This window comes from Mustelus asterias, chromosome 2 (assembly GCF_964213995.1).
Source record: "Mustelus asterias chromosome 2, sMusAst1.hap1.1, whole genome shotgun sequence".
Lineage (NCBI taxonomy): Eukaryota > Metazoa > Chordata > Chondrichthyes > Carcharhiniformes > Triakidae > Mustelus > Mustelus asterias.
This window is the reverse complement of record NC_135802.1, coordinates 130,972,986-130,999,769: the sequence shown is the minus strand read 5'-3', so window position 1 is coordinate 130,999,769 and position 26,784 is coordinate 130,972,986. Positions and strand designations below refer to the sequence as shown.

The following is a 26,784-nucleotide window of genomic DNA, read 5'->3' as shown; positions in this document are numbered from 1 at the left end:
TGATAGGTTAAAAGGATTAGTTTCCAATCTCTAGGAAGGTGCTTTCTGTTCAGTAATTAACTACACCTTTTGAATCCAAAGGTCTGCTGACATTGGTAAACTGTGCCAAGGTGAAGTGGGGAGCGATTCTACAGGTGGTGTCTACCTTTGCGAAAGTGATTGCCTTGATCATCATCATCATAGCTGGGCTGGTGAAGCTTTGTCAAGGTAAATGGCTTTTAACTTGTTAACACTTTTAATTGTGTGGAATTCACTGAGATATAGAATACAGTATGTTTAAATTTTTTATTTATTAGCGTCACAAGTAGGCAGCAATGAAGTTACTGTGAAAATGTCCTAGTCACCACACTCCGGCGCCTGTTCGGGTACACTGAGGGAGAATTTAGCATGGCCAATGCATCTAACCAGCACATCTTTTGGACTGTGGGAGGAAATCGGAGCATCCGGAGGAAACGTACGGGAAGAACGTGCAGACTCCACACAGACAGCGACCCAAGCCGGAAATCGAATCTGGGTCCCTGGTGCTGTGAGGCAGCAGTGTTAACCACTGTGCTACCGTGTCACCATATGTAATGATTTTGTGTGTTTGTAATTACATATTCCTAACAATTTCAATGTTATTTAAATTCTTCAACATATTGAAGAATTGCAATTACAAGTTGCACTGAGAGTGGAATGTTTCTGTCTGTCTCTCTCTCTCTCTCTCTCTCTCTCTCTGTCTTTCTCACACTCTGTCTCTCCTGCTCTCCCTCTCTCAATGCATAATTAGGCATAATGATATACTCTGGTTTAACTTGGATTCTTGCCTGAGTCAGAAGGTTGTGTGTTTAAGCAGCCCTCCAAGGATCGTGTAATCTAGGCTGACATTTGAGCACCATACTGTGAGATAATCTCATATTGAGATTTAAAAAACGGCTTTCAGATGAGAAATTAAATCAAGGCCTCCTCTGCTTGTCGAGGTGAAAATAAAAGATCCCATGGCACTAATTGAAGGAAAGGAGTTGGTTATTCTTCCTCAACACTATCACAGCAAACTGTTCATTCATTCTTAAATTTTCTTTTTATGGGAATTTTGTAATCCTCCTCTTCACAGGATATGTTTAGGATGTGCAAAGTATTGTTTAACTGTAAATTCCTCCTTGATAGTGAATGTTTATGAACTTTGCAGAGTATTTAAGAATAGATTTTGTGAGGCAAGACTTGGAGCAGAGCTTTGCTCAGTGGGATTTATTGGCAAACCTCCCAGTCTTTCAGTGATTCTTTATAATTGCCGGATTATTCTAAGTGCCATTGATTAGGTGAGTCAACCTTTGACTTAACCTACAAAACCGCAGTTTGCATTGTTCAGTCCTACACTTGTCTCCTGAATTTACCACCTCATCAAATAAAGTGCTGGGGAGTCTCATCTTGCAAAATTTACCCACGTGTTTGTGAGACTTTGAAGCCCACTCCACCATTCAGTGAGATTATGGCTGAGCTATTATTTTAACACCATTTTCCTGCGCTATCTCTGTATCCCTTGATCTTTTTCATATGTAGAAATCTATTGATCTCAGTCTTAGATGTACTCGTAACTGAGCCTCCACAACTGTCGGGCAGTGAATTCCAAAGATTTATGACTCTGAGGGAGGAAATTCCTCTTTGTCTCAGTCCTAAAAAGCCTGCCCCTTATTTGATGCTGTCCCGTGGTTCTTGACCACTTCCCCAGTCATGGGAAACATCCTTCCTGCCTCTACCTGGTTGAGTCCAATCATAATTTTGTATGTTTGGATGCGAACACCTCTTGTTCTTCCATACTGTAGAGGAAAATGGTCTAGTCTATTTAATCTTCCCTGAGAAGACAATCCCTCCACCCCAGGAATGAGTAAACCTTCATTGCACAATGGTTAGCACCGCTGCCTCACAGCCAGAGACCCTAGTTCAATTCTGGCCTCGGGTGATTCTCTCCATGTCTGCGTGGGTTTCCTCCAGGTGCTCCGGTTTCCTCCCACAGTCCAAAGATGTGCCGGTTAGGTGGATTGGCCATACTAAATTGACCCTTCGTGTCAGGGGGACTGGCAGGATAAATACATGGGTTACGGGGATAGGCCCTGGGTGGGATTGTTGACGGTGCAGGCTTGATGGGCAGAACGGCCTCTTTCTGCACTGTAATGATTCGCTCCTGGTTTCTCTCCCGCTCCTTTCGTTAGTAGCGGGGTTACATTTGTCATCTTCCAATCTGCAGGCAACATTCCAGAATTTATAGAATTTTGAAAGCTGACCACAAATGCATCCACCATCTCTACAGCCACCTCTTTCAACACTGGGCTGTAGATCATCAGGTCCAGGAGATTTATCTACCTTAATCAAATTCATTTCTCTAGCACTATTTTTTTGCAACTAATAATATCCTGCAGTTCCTCATTGACACCAGTCCCTTGAATCTCCATTATTCTGGGAGGTTTTTAGTATTTTCCTCTGTCAGGATAGAAGGGGGCAATTCTCCCAGCCTGCTGCGCTACTCTGGCATCATCAGCGGAGGCCGTTTAGCGGGCTCCCCACTGGGTACCACGCCATTGGCGCGTCTCCGGCTCCAGGTTTTTTGGAGTCATCAGCTCCGTTCCGGAAATCGGCGCGGAGCTGATTTAAATAGTTAAATTACCATTTAAATATCATTCGCAGGCCTGGGACTGAAGTCTCTGGGCCCGCTAGGGTCTATCCGCACCCCTCCCCACCCCCGTGCCACCCGCTAGGTAATAGTTCACTCCAGCGGGTTTACCATAGTTCCCCATTAACGGGGAACAGGTGGCCTGACCCCACCGGAGGGAACAGAGGCCATGGGGGCTCCCCAGAAAGTCGGGGGTAAGGGGAGGGTGCCCCCTGGGCAGTGTCAGCCTGGCCCCCTGGCACTGCCCAAGGGGCAAACTGGTAATGCTCAAGGTGCAACATGGCACTGCCCACCAGGCATTGACCATGAGACATAGGAGCAGAATTAGGCCACTCGGCCCATCGAGGCTGCTCCGCCATTCAATCATGGCTGATATTTTTCTCATCCCCATTCTACTGCCTTTTCCCTATAACTCCTGATCCCTTATTAATCCAGGACCTATCTATCTCTGTCTTAAAGACACTCAATGACCTGGCTTCCAAGGCCTTCTGCGGCAAAGTTCCACAGATTTACCACTCTTTGGGTGAAGAAATTCCTCCTCATCTCTGTTTTAAAGGATCGTCCCTTTAGCCTGAGGTTGTGCCCTCTGGTTCTAGTTTTTCCTACTAGTGGAAACATTCTTTTCACGTTCACCCTATCCAGGCTTCACAGTATCCTGTAAGTTTCAATAAGATCCCCCCTCATCCTTCTAAACTCCAACAAGTACAGACCCAGAGTCCTCAACCGTTCCACATACGACAAGCTCTTCATTCCAGGGATCATTCTTGTGAACCTCCTTTGGACCCTTTCCAAGGCCAGCACATCCTTCCTTAGATATGGGGCCCAAAACTGCTCACAATACTCCAAATGGGGTCTGACCAGAGCCTTATACAGCCTCAGAAGTACATCCTTGCTCCTATATTCTAGCCCTCTCGACATAAATGCTAACATTGCATTTGCCTTCCTAACTGCCGACTGAACTTGCACGTTAATCTTAAGAGAATCTTAAACAAGGACTCCCAAGTCCCTTTGTGTTTCTGATTTCCTAAACATTTTTCCATTTAGAAAATAGTCTGTGCCTCCATTCCTCCCTCCAAAGTGCAAAACCTCACACTTTTCCACATCATATTCCATCTGCCACTTCTTTGCCCACTCTCCTAACCTCTCCAAGTCCTTCTGCAGACCCCCTGCTTCCTCAATACTACCTGTCCCTCTACATATCTTTGTATCATCTGCAAACTTAGCAACAGATCCTTCAGTTCCTTCCTCCAAATTGTTAATGTATATTGTGAAAAGTTGTGGTCCCAGCACCAATCCCTGAGGCACACCACTAGTCACTGGCTGCCATCCTGAGAAAGGCTCCCTTTATTCCCACTCGCTGCCTTCTGCCGGTCAGCCAATCCTCTATCCGTGCCAGGATCTTACCCTTAACACCATGGGCACTTAACTTATTTAACAGTCTCCAAGCAGCACCTTATCAAAGGCCTTCTGGAAATCTAAATAAATCACGTCCACTGGTTCTCCTTGATCTAACTTCCTTGTTACCTCCTCAAAGAACTCTAACAGATTTGTCAGACATGACCTCTCCTTGACAAAGCTGCGCTGACTCAGTCGTACTTTATCATGCGCTTCCAAGTACTCTGCGATCTCATCTTTAATAATGGACTCTAAAATCTTGCCAATGACCGAAGTCAGGCTAACCGGCCTATAATTTCCCATCTGCTGCCTCCCTCCCTTCTTAAACAGCGGTGTTACATTAGCTACTTTCCAGTCCTCCGGTACCCTCCCTGCCTCCAGTGATTGTTGAAAGATCACCACCAATGCCTCCACAATTTCCTCAGCTATCTCTTTTAGAACCCCGGGGTGTAAACAGTGATGCAGGGTGATGGGGCTGGCCGACGATGGGGCAGGCCAGTGATTGAGCTGTCCAGTGGTCGGGAGGCCAGCAGTGCGGAGCCATTGCCCATGTGCCGACCTCGGCGCTGACAGATCGGCGCATGCGCAGTGGCCCACTCAGCGCTATGCTGCCAGCCTCTTGGATGGGAATAGGCCCCACACCCGATTTTCGGAGTGAATCCCGCTAGGGCACTCTGCAGTGCTCAGAGTATGGGAGATTCATTCTGAAAATCACTCTAAACAAACCGATGGGTGTTACTCCAGTTTTCATGCAAATTCGGCACTTCGAATCTTTTTGGGAGAATCTCACCCAAAGTATTTGTTTAGTTTCTCTGCCATTTCCTTGTTCCCCATACTTGTTTAGTATACTCACTGAACACATTCATTTCTGTTTCCTAATACTGGATTTCTCTATTGCAGGAGAAACGGACAAGTTCCAAAATTCCTTTCAAGGCTCCAAGTATAACGGTGGGGACATGGCCCTAGCTCTGTATTCAGCATTATATTCTTATTCCGGTTGGGATACTCTTAACTTTGTGACTGAAGAGATCCAAAACCCTGAAAGGTGAGTATTGAGATAACTTCTCAGTTTGTAAAAGTGAGGGCTGCTTTTCCAACCTGCCCTAAATCGGGCCGCATAATGACAGAAATTACTTGAAACTGGGGCAGTGGGGATCTCCGGCACTTTTCCAGCCTGATCTGGATTCATTGCTTGGTCCATCGCTGGCCAGCTCTTCCCCACAATGCTAGTTGTAAACTCCAGCAGTAAGGCAAAGCTCCATATCTGGTCCGTATTTTCCTGCCCATGTCTCTCCAGTCACACTTCCTGAGACCACATTTTTGTTGATATAAAACTAATTTATCATTTGGTGGCAGTCACTTTTTAGATTGCTTTAGAATCCCAAGTGTGACTGACCCAGTTCCTACACCACTTTGTGGTGTTGAATTTTTAAAAAATTCATTCATGGGACATGGGTGTTGCTGGCTGGCCATTTCCCCCTGATCTTGCAGAATCTCACTAGCTGTTCTGTCTGGAGACAATACACATCTCTTTAACCTGTGTTCAATACTCCCTCCACCCACATTGTCTGTACCTTTAAGACCTGGCTGGCTGTAGAGATTTGCATTCTAATTAGTATTCTGTAACTTGATTTCTGTGTCTGTGCCCTGTTTGAGAGCACATTTCCACTCCATCTGACGAAGGAGCAGTGCTCCAAAAGTTTATGGTATTTGCTACTAAATAAACCTGTTGGACTTTAACCTGGTGTTGTGAGACTTCTTACTACAACATTTATTGCCCATACCTAGTCGCCCTTGAACTGGATGGCATGCTAGACCATTCCAGAAGGCAATTGAGAGTCAACCATATTGCTGTGGATCTGGAGTCACATGTTGGCCAAACCAGTTAAGAACAACAGATTTCCTTCCCTAATGAACATCAGTGAACAAGATGGGTTTTTCCGACAATCAACAATGGTTTCATGGTCATCAGTAGATTCTTAATTCCAGATGCTTTTATGGAATTCAAATTACACCATCTGCCGTGGTGGGAGTCGAACCCTTCTCCCCAGAAAAGTAGCTGAGTTTCTGGATTAATAGTCTAGCGATAATACCACTAGGCTATCGCCTCCCCTAAATATTGATGAGAGAACCAAAAGCTGAATTTAAGTTCCTTATTTGCATATACAAAGGGCTTAAGGTCTGTTTTAGGCAATTACTAGTGATGTCTTTAAAACAAAATTACACAACTCACAATTGGTTGGATGCCTTCATGCATGTCTGTGAAATTGTTTCTTGTTGTACCTGTTGTTTGCCTGATAATGGTTACAATGAGGTTCAATGTCTACTCCAATGTTTGATGTATTCTGAAGGACTTTATCTCGCTGTTTTTTTCTCCATATGTCAACAAAGATCGATCACGCGAATTAATGATATTTGTAATTCACATTGCTCTGTTTGCCTTTTTATACTTCTTTGTAGTTTACAGGAGAACTGTTGGTTGGTGATGGAAAAAAATTAAAACAGTTTTAAACTGCTAAAGTTTATTTTGTTCTTTTATATAAAAAGTCAAGAAAACCTAACATCGTATAATCCAGAATAGACACAGCTGCATTTGCAGACAGTTTCAAAATCCCAAAACTCCCTCCCTAATAGCATTGTAGGTGTACCTACACCAAATGGACTGAGTGGTTCAAGGAAGCAGCTCACCACCTTGAGGATGCGAATGAAAAAAAATATTGCCCATGTCAGAAAAATAGGTTTAGGTTTGTTTGTGGGATTGTGTAAATGTGTGACGTGTATAGTGGCTCTTTATTTGATAAACACAGTAAGAGTTTTAACAACACCAGGTTAAAGTCCAACAGGTTTATTTGATAGCAAATACCATTAGCTTTCGGAGCGCTGCTCCTTCGTCAGATGGAGTGGAAATCTGCTCTCCGCACAGAGAAACAGGGCCCTGTTTGAGAGCAGATTTCCACTCCATCTGACGAAGGAGCAGCGCTCCGAAAGCTAATGGTATTTGCTATCAAATAAACCTGTTGGACTTTAACCTGGTGTTGTTAAAACTCTTACTGTGTTTACCCCAGTCCAATGCCGGCATCTCCACATCTTTATTTGGGCCAGGAAAAGGGGTTGGTGGCAGCAGGAAGTGCCAGTCATCTCTGGTCCATGAGGGAAGACTCCTTGGGGAAAGGGGATCTTTCGAGAGAGACGCCAGACACCTCTTTCCCTCCCAACATTCCCACCTGAGATCAAGGGTCAATGGTGAAAACTTTTAACTTTTTCTATTTCCCACCCTGGGTGCCCTGTAGCCTGAAAAATGAGACTGGGCCGGAAAAAACCCTATATTGGTCTTAATAGGGGCCTGTCCAAGGCCCTCCTGCCCCACTGCCAGAGATTCCAGAGGGAGACCTTTCCATGCTACTTTACACTTCTCTAGAATTCTGGCCAAAGACTACACAGGTACACATAATAACTATTTTGTTTTACTGCTACCAAATTAAGCACAAGACAATACAATGTAATAATCACAATATATGATTTAAGTTGCAATAACCACATTCTTCATTCCATTAAACATAGTTTATTATTTAGTTAATTAATAATTAAAGTATTGCAGCTTTAGCTGACAACTTAATTTTGAGGATCATTGGTAAATTTGACTCTTTTCCACATTAGAGGCTGGTAATAAATAAGTTGTGCTTTTTCCTTTCAGTACATCTCATATAATAACAGCCTGTGACAAACAAGTACATTAACTGGTGTTTTGAAGTATGTATCCTCTTTTGCACGCTAGTTCATGCCTCCAGGGTGCATTTTCAATAAGTCACCTGAAGTGACTTTTTTAGCTTAACCCTTTTCTTATACATCTATGTATTTCTGTACTTCTACAGACGTATAGTTGTACTTATTGATTTGTTCCTGCAGTTAGCAATTTGAATATCTTACTTAGCGTACATTTGTCTTCCATTGGATTTGGTTCCAAGTACTGCTTTGTTGACAACATCTGATGAAGGCGGTATGAAACACTGTGATGAGGCATTCTTGGGCGTTGTGTGATATTTCTCATCCACCTTTCTGTTTGGAGGCAAATTCCTATCAAACTTTGTCTCTTGTACAACCTGGCAAAAGTATTCTTTGCTTCTATGAATGCCCTACTCAGTTAGAATGTGCTGTACTCTTGCATTTGCCTATAAGGAATTTGAGGGCTACTTGAGAGAAATAGGAAATATGTACTCAGAACACTGGAGATTAAGTCACAGAAAATTGCATAAAGAATTTGCTTTGTAGTACAATGTTCAATTCTGGTCTCCATATCACATAAGTACATATTTGGTCTCCATGTCATTTAAAAATCCCACTTGATCTGTCCCTTACCTTGTCTAAAATAAGAAGTAGTAGCATCATAGCTACTTAAACACTCCAAAGAACAGATATGATGCCAGGAGCCTTAGCCCTACACCATTTTAGCAGAGCCATGAAGACATAATGAGTGGGCATGAATGTGCCAATGCTTGACCTAATTGCTGGTACACTGTTATCTGAGACAGCAGCTGTGGATTCAAACTCCATTTAGCACAGAGACTTTAATGGGAATAGCAAATTTGCCACTTGCAATATGCAGATCTTGTGAGGAAGCAATTTTGGAAAAACAAGCAAAAATAAGAAGTTATGTACTCAGAACACTGGAGATTAAGTCACAGAAAATTGCATAAAGAATTTGCTTTGTAGTACAATGTTCAATTCTGGTCTCCATATCACATAAGTACATATTTGGTCTCCATGTCATTTAAAAAAAAGGACATTTGTAGATTCAAATGCATGCAGTGAAGAGAAAAAAAATAAGAGGGGCAAATCATGGGAAGGCCCATTGACCTCGTGCGGGATTTTCAGGTTTTGGCGTGAGCGCGGCCAGAAAATCCCTCCCAGATTCTAACTTTGAAGGAGGTGAGCTGAGGAATGGTTTGGGAAGATAAAGTTCAAGGGCAGAATTCTCTGATCTCATCTTTTCCTGCCCCACTGCCAGCAAGAATGGAGAATTTGGCACTCAGCCAAATTTTCATTCACTGCAGCGGCACCAGCAGATCACTGGGGTCAAATGTGGAGGCTTTCAAAGTATTTTGTCAGAAGGAGAGAGTCAAGGTGCCAGATTGTATTTCAGTGGTTCTAGTCCCCCAGACTCCTCTTATTCATGAATAAAATACTGCAGATGCTGGAAATCTGAAATTAAAATAGAAAATGCTTGAAATGCTAAACGGGTCTAGCAAACATCTGTCAAGAGGGAAACAAAGTTACAGATGTTGCCAAACCTGCTGTGTATTTTTTTTTGTTCTGACACAAATCCTTCTATGACTATAAACCAGGAGCCTTCCTGAAATCTACCTGACTCCAATGCCTAGTGGCTCTGCCTTTAAATGTAATAATGCCTCTTCAATGGCTCTCCATGGCAAAGCTTTTCATGCATTAAAAACTCTGTGTCAAGTAACTTCTAACTGCATTCTTAGCAACTTTAAAATTGATCTTTTGCCACCAGCTCTCAGTCAGAGAAATTGGTCTTTCCAATCACCCTGCCAAAATGCCCCATCATTTTGAAAAATTCGATTAAGTTGCCTCTTTTCTCTGCTTCTTTTAGACATTCAAAACTCTCCTCATAAGATTAGGAGCCCAGCTGAGAAACTACACAAGGTGGAATATGGGCAAAACTACCTTAGATTATTTCTTCACAGAGGATTGGATTTTCTGGCCACGCTCGCCCCAAAACCGGAAATTTCCGCCTGAGGTCAACAGATTTTTCCTTGTCCGCTACAATTCCCATGGCGGGCAGAATGGGAAAATTTGCCCCAGAGTATTTTTCCTCTAGTTGAAAGATTCAGCTTAATTTTTACATCAGTAACTAACTTCTGCAAACAGAGAAGGGCATGGGAGCAAAATGGATGATGAGAAGTGGTATGAAAGATCATGTCTGATGCAAAGACCAAGCTAAAGAAATTTCACCCCTTTAAACAAAGATAAAGTAGATTGGGAAATTTGAGATAGCAGTGAACCGATGAACCGTGCATAACCCAATGCGTTTAATGAATGTGTCTTGAACAACTTATCTAATCATTTTGATCTACAGTGAGTCATCTGTTAACAGTGAATTTAAAGTAGGAATTATTGAGCAATATCACAAAATATGAAGTGCAAGATTTTTTTTTGTAGACAGGTTACATAACTTTGCCGTTGACAGTTGAGTTGAAATGCAAATTGATAACACGTGATGCAGAAAGTTTTGGGTTGAGATCCACTTCAGGATTTGACTCACAAAAACCTAGAATGGAACTCCAGTCCTGCACTGAGGTAATGCTGTTCTTCAGATGAGACATTTGATCAACTTGGCATCAGAGATCCTAAGGTACAATTCAAAGAAGACGAGGGAGTTCTTCTTGGCAGTCATTCTTCCATGGATCAACATCATCAAACGCTGAGCATTGATCTGTATTTTGCTGTTTGCAAAATGGCAGCCACATTTATTTAAGCAACGGTTGTTGCACTTCATACTAATTCACTATGTGGAGTATTTTGTAACTGCAATGTGGCAAAGTGGTTTCTCATTGCCAGCCCTTTCTTTCTTGCACATCTGTATTGGCAACTTTGGTTGGAGACATTCTTTGAAGATGTGGCATGACAAACACATGACATCCGATCACATGATATTTGTTGAATGGCTTCTGTAAATGTTATTGTGTTTGCTTTTATGAAAGCCGCTGAATAATTTCCTTTGTGGTTTCACACCAGCACCTATTGTGTGGCTAGTTCTAAGAACCAAGAAGTCACTTCCGAGTTGGTGAAGAGGAGAAACTGAAGAGCCCATTTCACAGATACTCATCCCCTCCCTCTCCCTTACCTCCTCATTTCAGAGCCCCTCAGCCCCCTCCGCAACAAGTGTTGAAAATCCCAGATTAATGAGATCTTTCCACCCACTCCCTGAACACTCAAACCTTCGATTCCCGAGCAGAGAGGCTTCTGTAACAACAGTTAGTGGTGTCACATAGTGAGGCTGCACAGTGTGGGAAATTGTACTCACTGCTTTCAACAGCCCAGACAATTCAGTGCTTAGACTAGAGGAGTAACCACCATTTCCAGGCAACAGCCAGTCATTTGCAGCGGGCTGCAAACCATAAATTCTACAATGACTTTAGATTTGGTTATGTTACAGCTGTCATAACTGAGATGGAATTGAGATGAATGAAGCTATTCACTTGCTGTGTTTTTGCGTCGATGTATGACAACTCCGTTTTTTGCTTTGAGACAGGAACTTACCCTTAGCCATCGCTGTTTCTATGCCTCTTGTAACGGCTATCTACATCCTGACAAATGTGGCTTATTATGCTGTCCTGGATATTCCTACCATCCTCCACAGTGATGCTGTGGCTGTGGTAAGTCTTCATAAGGGGTTATTGAGATACATTAAAATATATTGATTACAAATATCTTTGGGTGTCACTTTATGTACTATTAAGTGGCCTTTTAGTCTACTGTGTAGCTTAGAGGGATAAAAGTTAAATGGGCCTCTTTGGCAAGAGTTACTTCACTTAAAAACAAAAGCATTTATATTCTAAAAGCTTACAGGGGGCGGCACAGTGGTTCGCACTGCTGCATCACAGCGCCAGGGACCCAGGTTGGGTTCCCGACTTGGGTCACTGTCTGTGTGAAGTCTGCACACTCTCCCCGTGGCTGCATGGGTTTCCTCCGGGTGCACTGGTTTCCTTCCATAGTCTGAAAGATGTGCTGGTTAGGTGCATTGGTCATGCTAAATTCTCCCTCAGTGTACCCAAACAGGCGCTGGACTGTGGTGACTGGGGGATTTTCACAGTAACTTCATTGCAGTGTTAATGTAAGCCTGCTTGTGACACTAATAAACTAAACTTAAAGAAAACAAATGTGAAACTGGTCTTCATGAAAATTTTAGTTGAGTCTCTCTCCTAAGCGCTGCCGACACTACACACCTTGTGTGTTGCTGAGTGTCACCATTGCAAATGAGGACTGACAGAAACTCTGGAAACCAAACTACGGCTTGAAAATTTGCATCTCAAGCTAATCTAGCATAGTTTTCTTTGAGATCCAAGACTGTAACTACTCAGAATCATTTGAAGTTACAGCTTCTATTATCTGCAAAAGATTGACATTCAGATATCCTTTTGACATCAGCGAGCAGTCTAGCCAGGTGGCAGACCTGGGGGCCAGTCTTCTCAGGTTTCCTCACCGTTCCTGTGGGTGCTGCAGCCTTATTCAAGCCCTGGTGAGCTTCTCAAACATGCTGTGGACTCTGGATTAGGGTGGCTATCCTTTATCCCTTTTACTTTCCACACTCCTCAATTCCAGTGAGAATGATCTCCCAGTCTGTTGAACTGCAAGAGTCTGGGAGAAGGGTTGACCTGGACACAGGATCTGATTCCAATCATTAGTTTCATTTGATCTGTGGGAGTGCAACTTTGAACTGCCATTGAAGATCTTAGTTCTAGCAGGTTTGGAAGATTTCCTTTCTGAGGGCTAGCAGTCGCATTACTTACCAAAATAGATTCTTAATGTCTTTTATTCCTGCATAGGCCAATTTTGTTGGATGTTTTATTTAAGGCAAAGCTAGAATTCGGATGTTCTAAATATCTGATAGCTAATTCAAGATTAATCTAATGAGTAAGAATCACCAAAGATGTCAATTCAAGGGAAGTCGGTGAATTGTTTATTTTAATTATCAAACTTTACAAATGGCAAATGAATTTCAGAATTATTGATGCAAATATTTCTTCAGACCTTTGCAGATGAAGTTCTGGGTTATATAAAGTGGCTCATACCATTGTCGGTGGCTATATCATGTTACGGTGGCCTTAACTCATCGATCATTGCAGCCTCCAGGTAACTCTTCAATGTTCATTGAATTTAGGTTGGGGTGATTTGATTTGACTTATTATTGTCACATGTATTAACATACAGTGAAAAGTATTGTTTCTTGAGCGCTTATACAGACAAAGCATACCGTTCATAGAGAAGGAAACAAGAGAGTGCAGAATGTAGTGTTTCAGTCATAGGGAGAGTGTAGAGAAAGATCAACTTAATGCAAGGTAAGTCCATTCAAAAGTCTGACAGCAGTAGGGAAGGAGCTGTTCTTGAGTTGGTTGGTACGTGACCTCAGACTTTAGTATCTTTTTCCCAACAGAAGAAGGTGGAAGAGAGAATGGCCAGGGTGCGTATCCCGGTGAAAGACGTTTCTTTATTGACCAAAACACGTTGGGAGTGAAGGGCTGGGCAGTCCAACTCTTCTTCGAAGTTACATCGCAGTGGCAATACAATTATACAACTTCCAAAAGACATTTTACCCGCCTTCTGTCCCGTCATGGACCAATCATCATTAGTACAGGTCAATCATCATTAGTAAATTTCATATACCTTGGCCAATTACGGATATTCTCTGACAGCATGGGAAAAATAAGTTCTAGCAGTTTCTGCCTGACTTTCCCATGGCCACCTGGCCTAAACTCTTATCTGGTAGAATATGCGGCCTATTCATTAGTTGTCTGGAATCACTAGCCTGACCTTGCTCAATTAATGTCTTGTTCACTGAGGTATCTGGAACTTGTGCTGATAAGAGCTACGCTTCTATGGGTGTATTGTTATAAGGAATGCGGTTCACTTTACTTGCCTATTTCCCATGATGCCTTAGAACCCTGTGCCATTAGCCAAGATGAAAACCTGTTCAATAATACACGTTCAAAAATACATGTTTAAATTCTCTAACTGTGGTTACATGTGTTTCTATGCCGATAGTACCTCTGAAAAATGTATGTAAGGCAGTCTGTGATTCTTATCCGAAGCTAACCCACTCTGTTCTAATATTCTTTATTAGTGTTTTAAATCCCAGAGTATTTTGAAATCCTCTAACACCATCCATGAACCTTCCCCAAACTTGCCATAAGGTAGGGCATTATACGTCTCTCTCTCCCCCCCCCCCCCCCCCCCACTGGCTGTGTATTTGCAGCATATCTTAAACTGTCTGAATTACAAGGTTGCATCTCAATGATTATGAGATTGATTCAGTTTAATGAGTGCTTTAGATGCACCATGCAGTGTTTAAGGTCAGAAGTTGATTTTCTCATAAACAAAGCAGAATTGGTTAATGAGCTGAACTGATGATTATTCTCCATCTGTTGCCAGTTTGATCAAATGATCCACACATTCCTCTGCTGAGTAAGGAACAGAAAGTTAACACTAAAAGAACACCTGGATAAATTCACTTTCTCTGCTCTGGCTTTATTACTGTTATATCTACGAAAATTGAATTAACTTGGATATTTTATCCAATCAGTATATTTGTCTTTCTTGAAGTATTTATAAAATCCCTACAGTGCAGAAGGAAGCCATTCGACCCATCACGTCTACACCAACTCTCTGCAAAAGCATCTTACAACCCCATCCCTGTAACCCCACACATTTACCCCACTAATCCCCCTAACTTACACATCTTTGGAACTAAGAGACAACTTAGCATGGCCAATTCACCTAAGCTGCACATCTTTGGACTGTGGGAGGAAGCTGGAACACCCAGAGGAAACCCATGCAGACATGCGAAAAATGTGCAAGCAATAAAAGAAATAACTTCAGGAGGTAAATCAAAGGAAAAGGTTTAATAAAGAAACTTCATTACTCCAACACTTGGGGCCACATCCTGGGCCATACAAGCATCTCACAATTCCCTCACAGCGTGTTACCGTTGGTTATATTATAACAGAAAATGCTCAGTTTTCCACCTCTCACACAGTTGAAGATCTCAGTATGGCTGTGTCTTGTATGTTGTGGGACTGTTAATGACTGGTACAGGATCTGTATAGTACCACTGCAGGCATAGCATAACGTCAATTCAGTTCTAATGGTCCCAACTGTTTTTGATTTGATTTATTATTGTCACATGTATTAACATACAGTGAAAAGTATTGTTTCTTGCGTGCTATACAGACAAAACATAGCGTTATAGAGAAGGAAACGAGAGGGTGCAAAATGTACTGTTATAGTCATAGCTAGGGTGTAGAGAAAGATCAACTTAATGCAAGGTAAGTCCATTCAAAAGTCTGACATTAGCAGGGAAGATGCTGTTCTTGAGTCGGTTGGTACGTGACCTCAGACTTTTGTATCTTTTTCCCGAAGGAAGAAGGTGGAAGAGAAAATGTCCGTGGTGCATGGGGTCCTTTATTATGCTGGCTGCTTTGCCGAGGCAGCGGGAAGTGTAGACAGAGTCAATGGATGGGAGGCTGGTTTGCATGATAGATTGAGCTACATTCACAACCTTTTGTAGTTCCTTGCGGTCTTGGGCAGAGCAGGAGCCATACCAAGCTGTGATACAACCAGAAATAATGCTTTCTGTGGTGCATCTGTAAAAGCTGGCGAGAGTCATAGCTGACATGCCAAATTTCCTTAGTCTTCTGAGAAAGTAGAGGCGTTGGTGGGCTATCTTAACTATAGTGTCGGCATGGGGAGACCAGGACAGGTTGTTGGTGATCTGGACACCTAAAAACTTGAAGCTCTCGACCCTTTTGACTTTGTCCCCATTGATGTAGACAGGGGCATGTTCTCCTTTACGCTTCCTGAAGTCGATGACAATCTCCTTCGTTTTGTTGACATTGAGGGAGAAATTATTATTGCCGCACCAGTTCACCAGATTCTCTATCTCATTTCTGTACTCTGTCTCGTCATTGTTTGAGATCCGACCCACTACGGTGGTGTCGTCAGCAAACTTGAAAATCGAATTGGAGGGGAATTTGGCCGCACAGTCATAGGTGTATAAGGAGTATTGTAGGGGGCTGAGAACACAGCCTTTTGGGGCACCGGTGTTGAGAATGATCGTGGAGGTGTTGTTAACTATCCTTACTGATTGTGGTCTGTGAGTAGGAAGTTCAGGATCCAGTCGCAGAGGGAGGTGCTGAGGCCCAGGCCGGAGTTTGGAGATGAGTTTCGTGGGAATAATAGTGTTGAAGGCTGAGCTGTAGTCAATAAATAGAAGTCCTATAGGAGTCAGACTCCTATTTATTGACTACAGCTCAGCCTTCAACTTGTTCTTGGCATTATTAACCAATAGATTTAGTGTCGCTCAGTTGCGCAGTATTCAAATGAGTTTATTTCTGGGGCAGTGGAGCAGAGAGAGGATTTGGGATTGGAGCTATGAGTAGCATCCCAGAATGCACATTGGATGTATACAGGAAACCTCTTGTGCTGGTGTAAAATCAAATTGGGTATTTGAGACAGGAAAATATAACATACCTCGGTACTCACTCAGCCATGCACCTTTGAAAAATGTTATGCTCCGCCAAAGCAAAAACAAATAAAAGTGAACTAAATGGGAAAATAGGAAAGGGTCACAAAATACTTTGGTTAAAGAGGTGGACTTCAAGGAGGGTCATGAAGGAAGAGAGAGTGGTGGAGATGTTATGCAAGAAACTACAAAGGGTCGTGAACGAAGCCCAATCCATCACTCAAACCAGCCTCCCACCCATTGATTCTGTCTACACTTCCCTCTGCCTTGGAAAAGCAGCCAGCATAAGGACGCCATGCACCCCAAAGACATACTCTCTTCCACCTCTTTCTGTCGGGAAAAAAATATGAAGTCTGAGGACACGTACCGACTCAAAAACAGCTTCTTCCCTGCTGCCATCAAACTTTTGAATGGACCTGCCTCGCATTAAGTTGATCTTTCTCTACACCCTAACTATGACTGTAACACTACATTCTGCACCCTCTCCTTTCCTTCCCTATGAACGGTATGCTTTGTCTGTATAGCACGCAAGAAACAATACTTTTCACTGTGTACACTAATACATGTGACAATAATAAATCAAATTCTGAGTATTAAGCTTAAATGGCGGCCAATGGTATGGCAAAGGCAGTAAGCAACGTACAGGAGACCTGAGCTGGAGAAATGCAGAGTTTGGGGAGGGTTGTATGGATGGAAGAGATAATGAGCAATGAGGTCAAGAAGGTTTTAAACATGAGGATAAAACATTTAAATTTGAGGTGTTATGTGGCTGGGGTCTCCCTGAGGGAGGGTTAGTGAGAATTGGAAGAGGATGGTGCCCATGCTGTTTGTTCTATTCCCACTGCTAATCCCTGACCAAATTAAGTGGCCAGGCTACATGATTTCTCCTGTACTCCTGCAGTGTGTGGGGGTGGTGATTGAGTAGATCTCTGGTCCTCCAGCTAAGCATTGATGAGTAGCCATGTTGGAAGGTAAAATAAAATGTTAGGAGGTGGGGACACTACTTTATTTTGTGATGGGAACAGGAGCTGACGAAATGAATATCCTATTTAATACAGACATCAATGCAACTGAAACTGGCTGCTCCAAATATCTAACCCTCGCTTTTCAAGTATTTGGCTGTAGAGTGCTTTGGAGCATCCTAACGATGTGAAATACGCCACATAATTAAAAGGTCCTTCATTTTTACTCTTTGAAGTTTCAGAGGTGAAATATTTGATTGAATATTTTTCTTTTTGTTTGACATTACAGATGTACTGTGCACTAGTTAGGGATGTGAAGTTCAGAACTGTATTTAAAACACTGCTTACTGAATTGCATTTCTCTGTACATGGTTTTGTTGTGCTGGATGATTAAGTAGGTCAGTATATTGTGGTTATGGTTACGTTTGTAGTGTGTTAATGCCCTTTACGTCTAAATTATTGTACTGCAGGCTTTACTTTGTTGCTTCACGTGAAGGCCATCTACCCAGTGTTCTGTGTATGATCCACGTTTTTAGATACACCCCGATTCCAGCCCTCTGTTTTAATGTAAGTGAAATGATTTTTCATTTTGAACAATATTTTTAAATGTCAGTGAAACTTGCTTGAAGCTGTCCAACTGTTGAATGTGGTAGTAGCAATAAAGAGCAGATAGAAACTGAAATTGAGTAAACCAAAGTTTTTGTCCTATGCAGTCTCACTACCGAGTTCAGAGGGATTCTGACCAGAGAAAGGAATATAGATGTCCTGCTGCCCATAATTGTTTGATGCAGTGGACCTTACGAATGGGAAGTTTTGAGCCCAGATTTTCTTGGAGTTGGACTGACTTTGGAGGCAGGACCCGATTCTGGGATTCCTAACCACGCAGGATAAGAGTGCGGGTTAACTAGTCTGCACCCTGCACTCATGACCTGAGTGGCTCCATTGTGGGGCTCGGCATCTCATATACAATTTCTGTGGGGTCAGGTCAGCTTCTGGATGACTCATGGTTCACACTCCTTCAGAGGAGTTGCCAACTATAGTCTGGATTTGGAACCTTTAGGAAGGTAGCTAAGTCTTACCCATGCCCTGTCTCTACCTCCCGTACCACTCCCATGCCCCCTCCATATGCAATATATATATAAAAGTGTCAGTCAGACAGGGCTATTCAGAGCATCAATAACACAAGCTTTCTCTCACTTCACACCTCTTAATTGTTTTCTAATGGATGTACAAGAATTGACAAAATAAATCAAAGAATAATGTATTATAACCTCATAAAGATGTTGATCAGTCAAAGCTAACACCTCCCTTCAACCTGTGTAAACAACCCCCCCCCTCCCCCCCCAGTTGAGCTAATCCATTTGTGAGTTTTGGAGTTCAGCCAAGCATTCATAATAAGTCTATTTAAAGAAACATATGTCTGTTCATCTATTTCTGTGTATATAATTCCCAGAAGGCCTCATTTTGAATGCTTGACTGAGCTCCAAGACTCATATAGATCAGTTCAGCTGGGTTTCTGTTCTGACAGGTGCAAGTGGCGTGCTTGCTTTGACTGACATCTTTATGAAGTTATGCTAAGTTCCTTCTTTGTTCTATTTTGTCAGTGCCTATGTTTATTTGGACAAGATTAGCAAGTGTGAAGTGATGAAAAGACGCAGTTACTGATACCTTAAAATGGTTCTGTCTGGATGACAGGTTTATAGGGTTGTAAGAATAGCAGTTTGATTCAAATCAGATTCTGAATTGGTGTTTTTATTTCCCTCAGCATTTCAGGATTGTTATTATATGGTTCGCTGGTTTTGTATATGGTGCTTACTCAGTGAGTGAGCATGGAGGGGATGGATGAAGGGATGTGAGAACTAATGGGCCTAACAACTTTTAAAATGACTAGGCCTTCTAATCGGCCTACCTCGGTACTCACTCAGCCATGCCTCCTCTGATCTCTTTCCAGGGTCAGTGGGCCTGACTCAATCCAGTCTCCACATACCTGGAGTGAAAATTGCACGATGGGGCTCTGATGAGTTGGGCAGTTCCTGACTGAAGCTACCCACCTCGGGAGCAAAATCCCAGCCCCTGGTGATTGCCATCATGAGCTTTAGTCATAAGTCTTTCTGTCTTTTCTCTCCCTTTGTTCCACCCCTTTCTTTGTTATCTATCCACCATTCTAATGCCACTCCCCCAATCTTGCAGACCCATTAGGAATATTAACTTGGTATTAAAGAGAGACAAAATTGTGGAGAGCCATAATTCTAGTATCTGCTTTGTTTGTACTTGTTTCCAGGGCAGTAGTTGGGGTGAGTTGGGGAGGCAGCAGCATCAGTGGTTATCTGGTACAATGTGGATCTGAAGGCCGAATGTTATGGCCGTTCACGCCGGCGGGATTTTCCCATCCCGCTGTAGTGAACGGGGATTTGGCTGAGTGCCAAATTATCCGACTTCGCTGCAGTTGGAGTGTGGCGTGATTGGTTGGTAAGATCCTGCCCGAAGCTTTTAGCAAGTTAAAGTTTAGGTTGAATCCGCAATCCTGGTAGCTGAGACACACTGTTGTGATGGCCTCACTCTATCCATGATGATGAATTTTTTCTGCATATTTTCTCCCAATCCTTGATCTGACTGAGCAATGCTCCAGACTTCTGTCTGTGTTACTCTCTGACCAGCTGTTGCACCTTAATCAGAAGCAGTTTTGGATGAATTCTAATGGATCCTTCTTCCCTCTAGGAGTGAGTTGGACCTCTATTGAACACTTGCTTTTGATCCCTTTGTTGAGATAGAAAATTTACCAGAAGGAGGATTACAGGTTGCCGTGGTTTTACTATTTGCATGGCTATTACTATTTACTAGGCATACCTGGAGATCCTTTGCAAAATTAACACACTCACATGCAACCCTGGAAATGTTGACGCAATTTTGGTCACCCATTATTTAAATTTCCAAGTGATAATGCCAGCTATTCAAAGGTAACCTGTGCATTCATTAACGCAGTCTGGGATACATGATACCTACGTGCAAGCTACATGCTAACAAGCCAACAAAGAACAGTACACAAATTGGAAAACTAGCAGACTTTCCACGTTCTCACCCACTTTGTCAATGTGCTTTATTGCTCTGGAGTGCATTGCACCAGAGGAAAGTACTTCATGTAATATAAAATTATCAACTGTAGCAGACTAACTGATACGGTCTGTTTGTTCTTTTTATATTGACTATCCTGGTGTTTGGTTTTGTTATTCAGGGAGGGATGGCTTTAATCTATCTCTGCGTGGAAGATATTTATAACCTCATTAATTACTTCAGTTTTAACTATTGGCTGTTCATTGGCCTATCGGTTGCCAGCCAGATTTACCTGAGATGGAAGTTCCCTGATCTGCCAAGACCCGTAAAGGTAAGAACATCAGTTAAAATGGCGCTTGCTATGAAAGAAATCTCTCACAAAATCAAAACATTGTGGATACTGGAAATATGGAATTAAAACAGGAAATGCTCAGCAGGTCAGACAGTATCAGTGGGGAGAGAAACAGAGTTAATTGCCGGAATTCTACTGCCCCACCTGCCACAGAATCGGAGCGGGTGAGGGGCGGACAACGGAAATGTCCATTGACCGTGGGTGGGATTTTACGACCTCGGTCGACCCAGACTGGAAAATTGGGTTGAGCAAGGTCGTAAAATCCCACTCAATGTTTCAGGTCACCGGCCTTTCGTCAGAACTCTATCTGTTTAGGACACGATGGATTTGTTCCATCTGTGTGAGAGGCTGTGTGCAGGGGAGTGGCAGGAAGATGTTCCCAGGTACTCCCTATGTTTCATTGTCACTGAGCTGAAGAAAGTCTGCTCCAAATATTGCCTGTAATACATTGTATCTGTCCAGTAGAAGGTCTGTTCAGAGAGACCATCGATATTACATTGTAACTGCAGCAAGAGGTTTTGTTGCCAAACACAACAATATTCAATTGTAACTGTCCAAGTGAGTCGACCCAGATACTGCCAATGTTGCATTGTATATTGTAGTCATGACTACCATCGACACCGCAAACTGCCGGCTCCAAGTGGAAAGGATCGCCAAGAAGATCGCGCATATCGACACAGACATCAAGTTTCTACAAAGATGCAAGAAAGCAGACAAGATACCGAAAGGACTACAGATCACGAACCCACTCAGGTCAACCTATAACACAGACTACGCTGAGAGACTTTGCCGTCGCACCTCTCTCACCCTCCTCAACCACCTCATACACCAACTCTACAGCAAACGCCGCAGCCTGGAAACCAAGATCGAATCCATATTCTCAACTTGCGCTCAGGACGCAGACCAGCTGCGAAACTCTGCCAAGCAGACGAGACAAAGGAACTACACCATCTACATGCACACCAAGAACAGGAAACTTGAGAAACTCGGCATCACCACCAGCAGCAACCAAGCCTCCCCCGGTACCACAGTAGAAAACAGTACCACTGCAGGGAAGTCCATTGTCAACTTGTCCGACTACACACTTCAACCAGATGAAATCGAAGTTCTCAGCCGAGGGCTTAATTTTTGCCCCACCACCAAAATAGACCCCATCAGTCTCGCAGCAGACACAGAGGAATTCATCAGGTGAATGAGGCTGAGGGAGTTCTTCCACAAACCCCAAGAGGCCAACAACGAACACAGTGAGACAGCCAATGAACCGGAACAGCCAACAGAGAGATCCGCAGCGATCCGAAGAGGAAAGAGTCGAATTGGACTCCTCCGGAAGGCCGCTGCCCTCGACTTGACATGTATGCCCAAGCCGTCAGGAGGTGCGTCAACACCAAATTCATCAGCCGCACTCACAAGACAGCCCCGAACATCACCCAAGCACAACGTAACGCCATCCACGCTCTCAAGACCAACCGCAACAATGTCATCAAACCAGCAGACAAAGGAGGGGCCATCGTCATACTGAACAGAACGGATTACTGCAAAGAAGTGTACCGACAACTCAACAACGAGGAACACTTCAGACAGTTACCTGCAGATCCGACCAAAGAACACACCCGTCAACTCAACACTCTGATCAAGACCTTTGATCCGGACCTTCAGAGCACCCTCTGTGCTCTCATCCCACGTACTCCCCGCGTTGGAGATCTCTACTGCCTCCCGAAGATACACAAGGCAAACACACCCGGCCATCCCATCGTATCGGGCAAAGGGACCCTGTGCGAGAACCTCTCCGGCTATGTCGAGGGCATCCTGAAACCCATTGTACAAAGAACCCCCAGCTTTTGTCGCGACACGACGGACTTCCTACAGAAACTCGGCACACATGGAGCAGTTGAACCAGGAGCGCTCCTCGTCACAATGGATGTCTCGGCACTCTACACCAGCATCCCCCATGACGATGGCATTGCTGCAACGGCCTCAGTGCTCAGCGCCAACAACTGCCAGTTTCCAGATGCAATTTTACATCTCATCCGCTTCATCCTGGACCACAATATCTTCACCTTCAACAACCAGTTCTTCATCCAGACACACGGAACAGCCATGGGGACCAAATTCGCACCTCAATCTGCCAACATCTTCATGCACAGGTTCGAACAAGACTTCTTCACCGCACGGGACCTTCAACCGATGCTATACACTAGATACATCGATGACATTTTCTTCCTTTGGACTCATGGTGAACAATCACTGAAACAACTCTATGATGACATCAACAAGTTCCATCCCACCATCAGGCTCACCATAGACTACTCTCCGGAATCGGTTGCATTCTTGGACACACGCATCTCCATTAAGGACGGTCACCTCAGCACCTCACTGTACCGCAAGCCCACGGATAACCTCACGATGCTCCACTTCTCCAGCTTCCACACTAAACACGTTAAAGAAGCCATCCCCTACGGAGAAGCCCTCCGTATACACAGGATCTGCTCGGATGAGGAGGATCGCAACAGACACCTCCAGACGCTGAAAGATGCCCTCATAAGAACAGGATATGGCGCTCGACTCATTGATCAACAGTTCCAACGCGCCACAGCGAAAAACCGCACCGACCTCCTCAGAAGACAAACACGGGACACAGTGGACAGAGTACCCTTCGTTGTCCAGTACTTCCCCGGAGCGGAGAAGCTACGGCATCTCCTCCGGAGCCTTCAACATGTCATTGATGAAGACGAACATCTCGCCAAGGCCATCCCCACACCCCCACTTCTTGCCTTCAAACAACCGCACAACCTCAAACAGACCATTGTCCGCAGCAAACTACCCAGCCTTCAGGAGAACAGTGACCATGACACCACACAACCCTGCCACAGCAACCTCTGCAAGACGTGCCGGATCATCGACACAGATGCCATCATCTCACGTGAGAACACCATCCACCAGGTACACGGTACATACTCTTGCAACTCGGCCAACGTTGTCTACCTGATACGCTGCAGGAAAGGAAGACCCGAGGCATGGTACATTGGGGAAACTATGCAGACGCTGCGACAACGGATGAATGAACACCGCTCGACAATCACCAGGCAAGACTGTTCTCTTCCTGTTGGGGAGCACTTCAGCGGTCACGGGCATTCGGCCTCTGTTATTCGGGTAAGCGTTCTCCAAGGCGGCCTTCGCGACACACGACAGCGCAGAGTCGCTGAGCAGAAACTGATAGCCAAGTTCCGCACACACGAGGACGGCCTCAACCGGGATATTGGGTTCATGTCACACTATTTGTAACTCCCACAGTTGCGTGGACCTGCAGAGTTTCACTGGCTGTCTTGTCTGGAGACAATACACATCTTTTTAGCCTGTCTTGATGCTCTCTCCATTCACATTGTTTTGTTTCTTAAAGACTTGATTAGTTGTAAGTATTCGCATTCCAACCATTATTCATGTAAATTGAGTCTGTGTCTTTATAAGCTCTGTTTGTGAACAGAATTCCCACTCACCTGAAGAAGGGGCTTCGAGCTCCGAAAGCTTGTGTGGCTGTTGCTACCAAATAAACCTGTTGGACTTTAACCTGGTGTTGTTAAACTTCTTACTGCATTGTATATTGTCAGGAGATGGTCAGTTTGCCGCTTAATTGTCAAATCCATGCAAGTAGAGTATTATATCCTCGATATTTCTTGTAGGTTGTGGAGAGACTTTGTAGATTCAGGAGATGAGATACTCGCCAAATAATATCTAGCCTCCAACAGGCTTTAGTCTGTGTAGCATTTATGATTCTGGACAGTGTCAGCCTCAGGATGATGATGGTGGGGAACTCCATGATTGCAATGCGATTGAGTATTGAGGAGAGGTTGTGAGCCTCCCACTTATTGAATGAAGTTGGTCATTGTCTTGCGCTTAAGATCATAAGAAATAGGAGCAGGAATATGCCATTCGGCCCATCAAACTCGCTCCACTGTTCAGTAAAATTATGGCTGATCTGATTGTGGCTTTAATTCCATGACTCCACTTTCCATTCCCCCCCCCCCCCCCCCCCCCCCCCACCCCATTACTCTTGACTTTCTGTAAATCAAAAATCTGCCTAATCGTCCTTGAAGATATTTAATGAGCCACATCCACTGCTCTCTGTGAAGAAGAATTCCAAAGATGAATGATTTTATCTCTATCTTAAATGGGAGATCGCTTATTTTTAAACAGTGTCCCCAGTTTTAGATTCCCCCATGAGGGAAAACATCCTTTCAACATCCACCCTCTCGTGTCCCCTTGGAATCTTTTATGTTTCAATAAAATCACCCCTCATTCTTCGCATTTCCAGTGAGTATAGGTCTAACGTGCTCAATCTTTCCTCCTAAGATAAGCCCTTCATTCCAGGTATCAGCTTAGTGAACCTAGTGAACACCTATGCAAGTATATTCTTCTAATCTACACACACTACTCTAGGTGTGGTCTCACCAGTGCCCTTCTGTGTACAGTTGCAGCAAGATTTCCCTATAGACTCCATCCCCTTATAATAAAGGCTAAAATTCAATTTGTTTTCCTAATTACTTGCTATGTCTGCATGCTAACTTTTTGTGATTCATGCTCGAGGATGCGCAGATCCATATGTACTGCAGCATTCTGCTGTCTCTCACTATTTAAATGATAATTTGCTTTTCTGTTTTTGTCAAAGTGGACAACCTCACATTTTCCCACATTATACTGCATCCACCAAATCTTTGTCCACTCACTTAACCTATCCATATTACTGTTGGGGTAAATCGAGATGACCGGACTGTCTTAGCTATAGACAATACAAAACTCACAAGGCAAATATCTCTGTATAAAGGCATAGATAGCATTTATTTAAAAAGAAAAACGAACAGCTGGAAGGAGATCACCAAAAGGTGATCTAAGATAGAGCATCAGAACCTCACCGATTAATCTAACATATACAATCAAAAACAGATCCGTTATAGCTTTTCTTATCAATCATTCCCGCCTTACATTAGTTGAAAATCAATTTACATTTAATATACACACATCAATAATAATCCCTGACATTCACCTCAGCCATTTGCATTCTACCATCCAGCATAATGAAATCTCATTCGTCCATTGGATTTATCCAGTGTCTGGATTTAATCCAGAGTCCTGCCACTCTACTAAAGTTCACCAAATTGAAAATTATCTGAATCTCTCCTTTCTGTTAGCCAATCCTGCATTCATGTTAATATTTCACCCTAACTCTGAGCTCTTCTCTCTGTTGCCTCTTACGTGGCACCTTATCAAATGCCTTTTGGAATCCCAAAACAGTACTTTTTCTGGCACCCCGTTATCAATCCTGTTTGTTACATTCTCAAAAATGCTTTAATTTCTTCAAACATGATTTCCCTTTCACCGTATCATGTTGACTCTGTATGATCGTATGATAATTTTCTAAATTTTCTACTACTTCCTTAATAATGGATTCTAGCATTTTCCCAATGGATTGTCTCCCTCTTTTCTGGAATAGTAATGTTATATTTGCACCTTTCCAGAATTTAGAGAATTTGGAAGATTACACCAATTGCATCCACTATTTATTTTAACCATTTATTTTAAGATCCTAGCTTGCAGGCCATTATGTCCGGGGGCTTGTCAGCCTTTAGCCCCATTAGTTTTTCTAATACTTTTTCTCGAGTGATGATGATTGTTCAAAATTCCTCTCTCCATTCTGATCAATGCTTTTCTACTATTTTTGAGATGCTTTTTATGACTTCCACTGCAGAAACAGATAGAAAATGCTTTTTAAAAAATCTGTCATTTCCTTCTTTCTCATTATTAATTTCCTTTTCCCATCTTCTAACGGATCAATGCTCACTTTAGCTACTCTTTTCCTTTTCCCATACCTGTAGAAGCTGGTTATTGTTTTTTTAAAATATCTTTCTATTTTCTCTTATACTCCAATTTCTCTTTATTTTCTTCGAGTCATCCTTTGGTTTCTAAAATGTTTCCAATCTTTTGGGCCACCACTAAGCTTTGGAGCGTTTAGTCTCTTTGCTTTCTATTTGATACCATCTTTTAGATAGCCACAGATGGCACATGCTTCTTGTAGAATCTTTGGCCAAAATTCTCCAGCCGGTCACACCGGCGGGATTCTCCGGAC

The 26,784-nt window shown here is 43.2% G+C and overlaps 1 protein-coding gene across 7 annotated transcripts in view; it reads left to right on the top strand.

The window, feature by feature from the left end:
- LOC144511305 (Y+L amino acid transporter 2-like) overlaps positions 1 to 26,784 on the top strand; it is a 106,116-nt gene that overhangs the window by 67,614 nt on the left and 11,718 nt on the right. For all 7 annotated transcript variants that reach the window (XR_013500792.1, XR_013500791.1, XM_078241575.1 and 4 more), the window contains 6 exons: positions 82 to 207; positions 4,943 to 5,087; positions 11,316 to 11,439; positions 12,813 to 12,916; positions 17,734 to 17,830; positions 20,496 to 20,645. Coding sequence is in view for 5 of the 7 variants with exons in the window: in XM_078241575.1 (XP_078097701.1) it covers positions 82 to 207; positions 4,943 to 5,087; positions 11,316 to 11,439; positions 12,813 to 12,916; positions 17,734 to 17,830; positions 20,496 to 20,645 (746 nt within the window). In the remaining 2 variants the exon portion in view is untranslated. The remainder of the gene's footprint in view (positions 1 to 81; positions 208 to 4,942; positions 5,088 to 11,315; positions 11,440 to 12,812; positions 12,917 to 17,733; positions 17,831 to 20,495; positions 20,646 to 26,784) is intronic.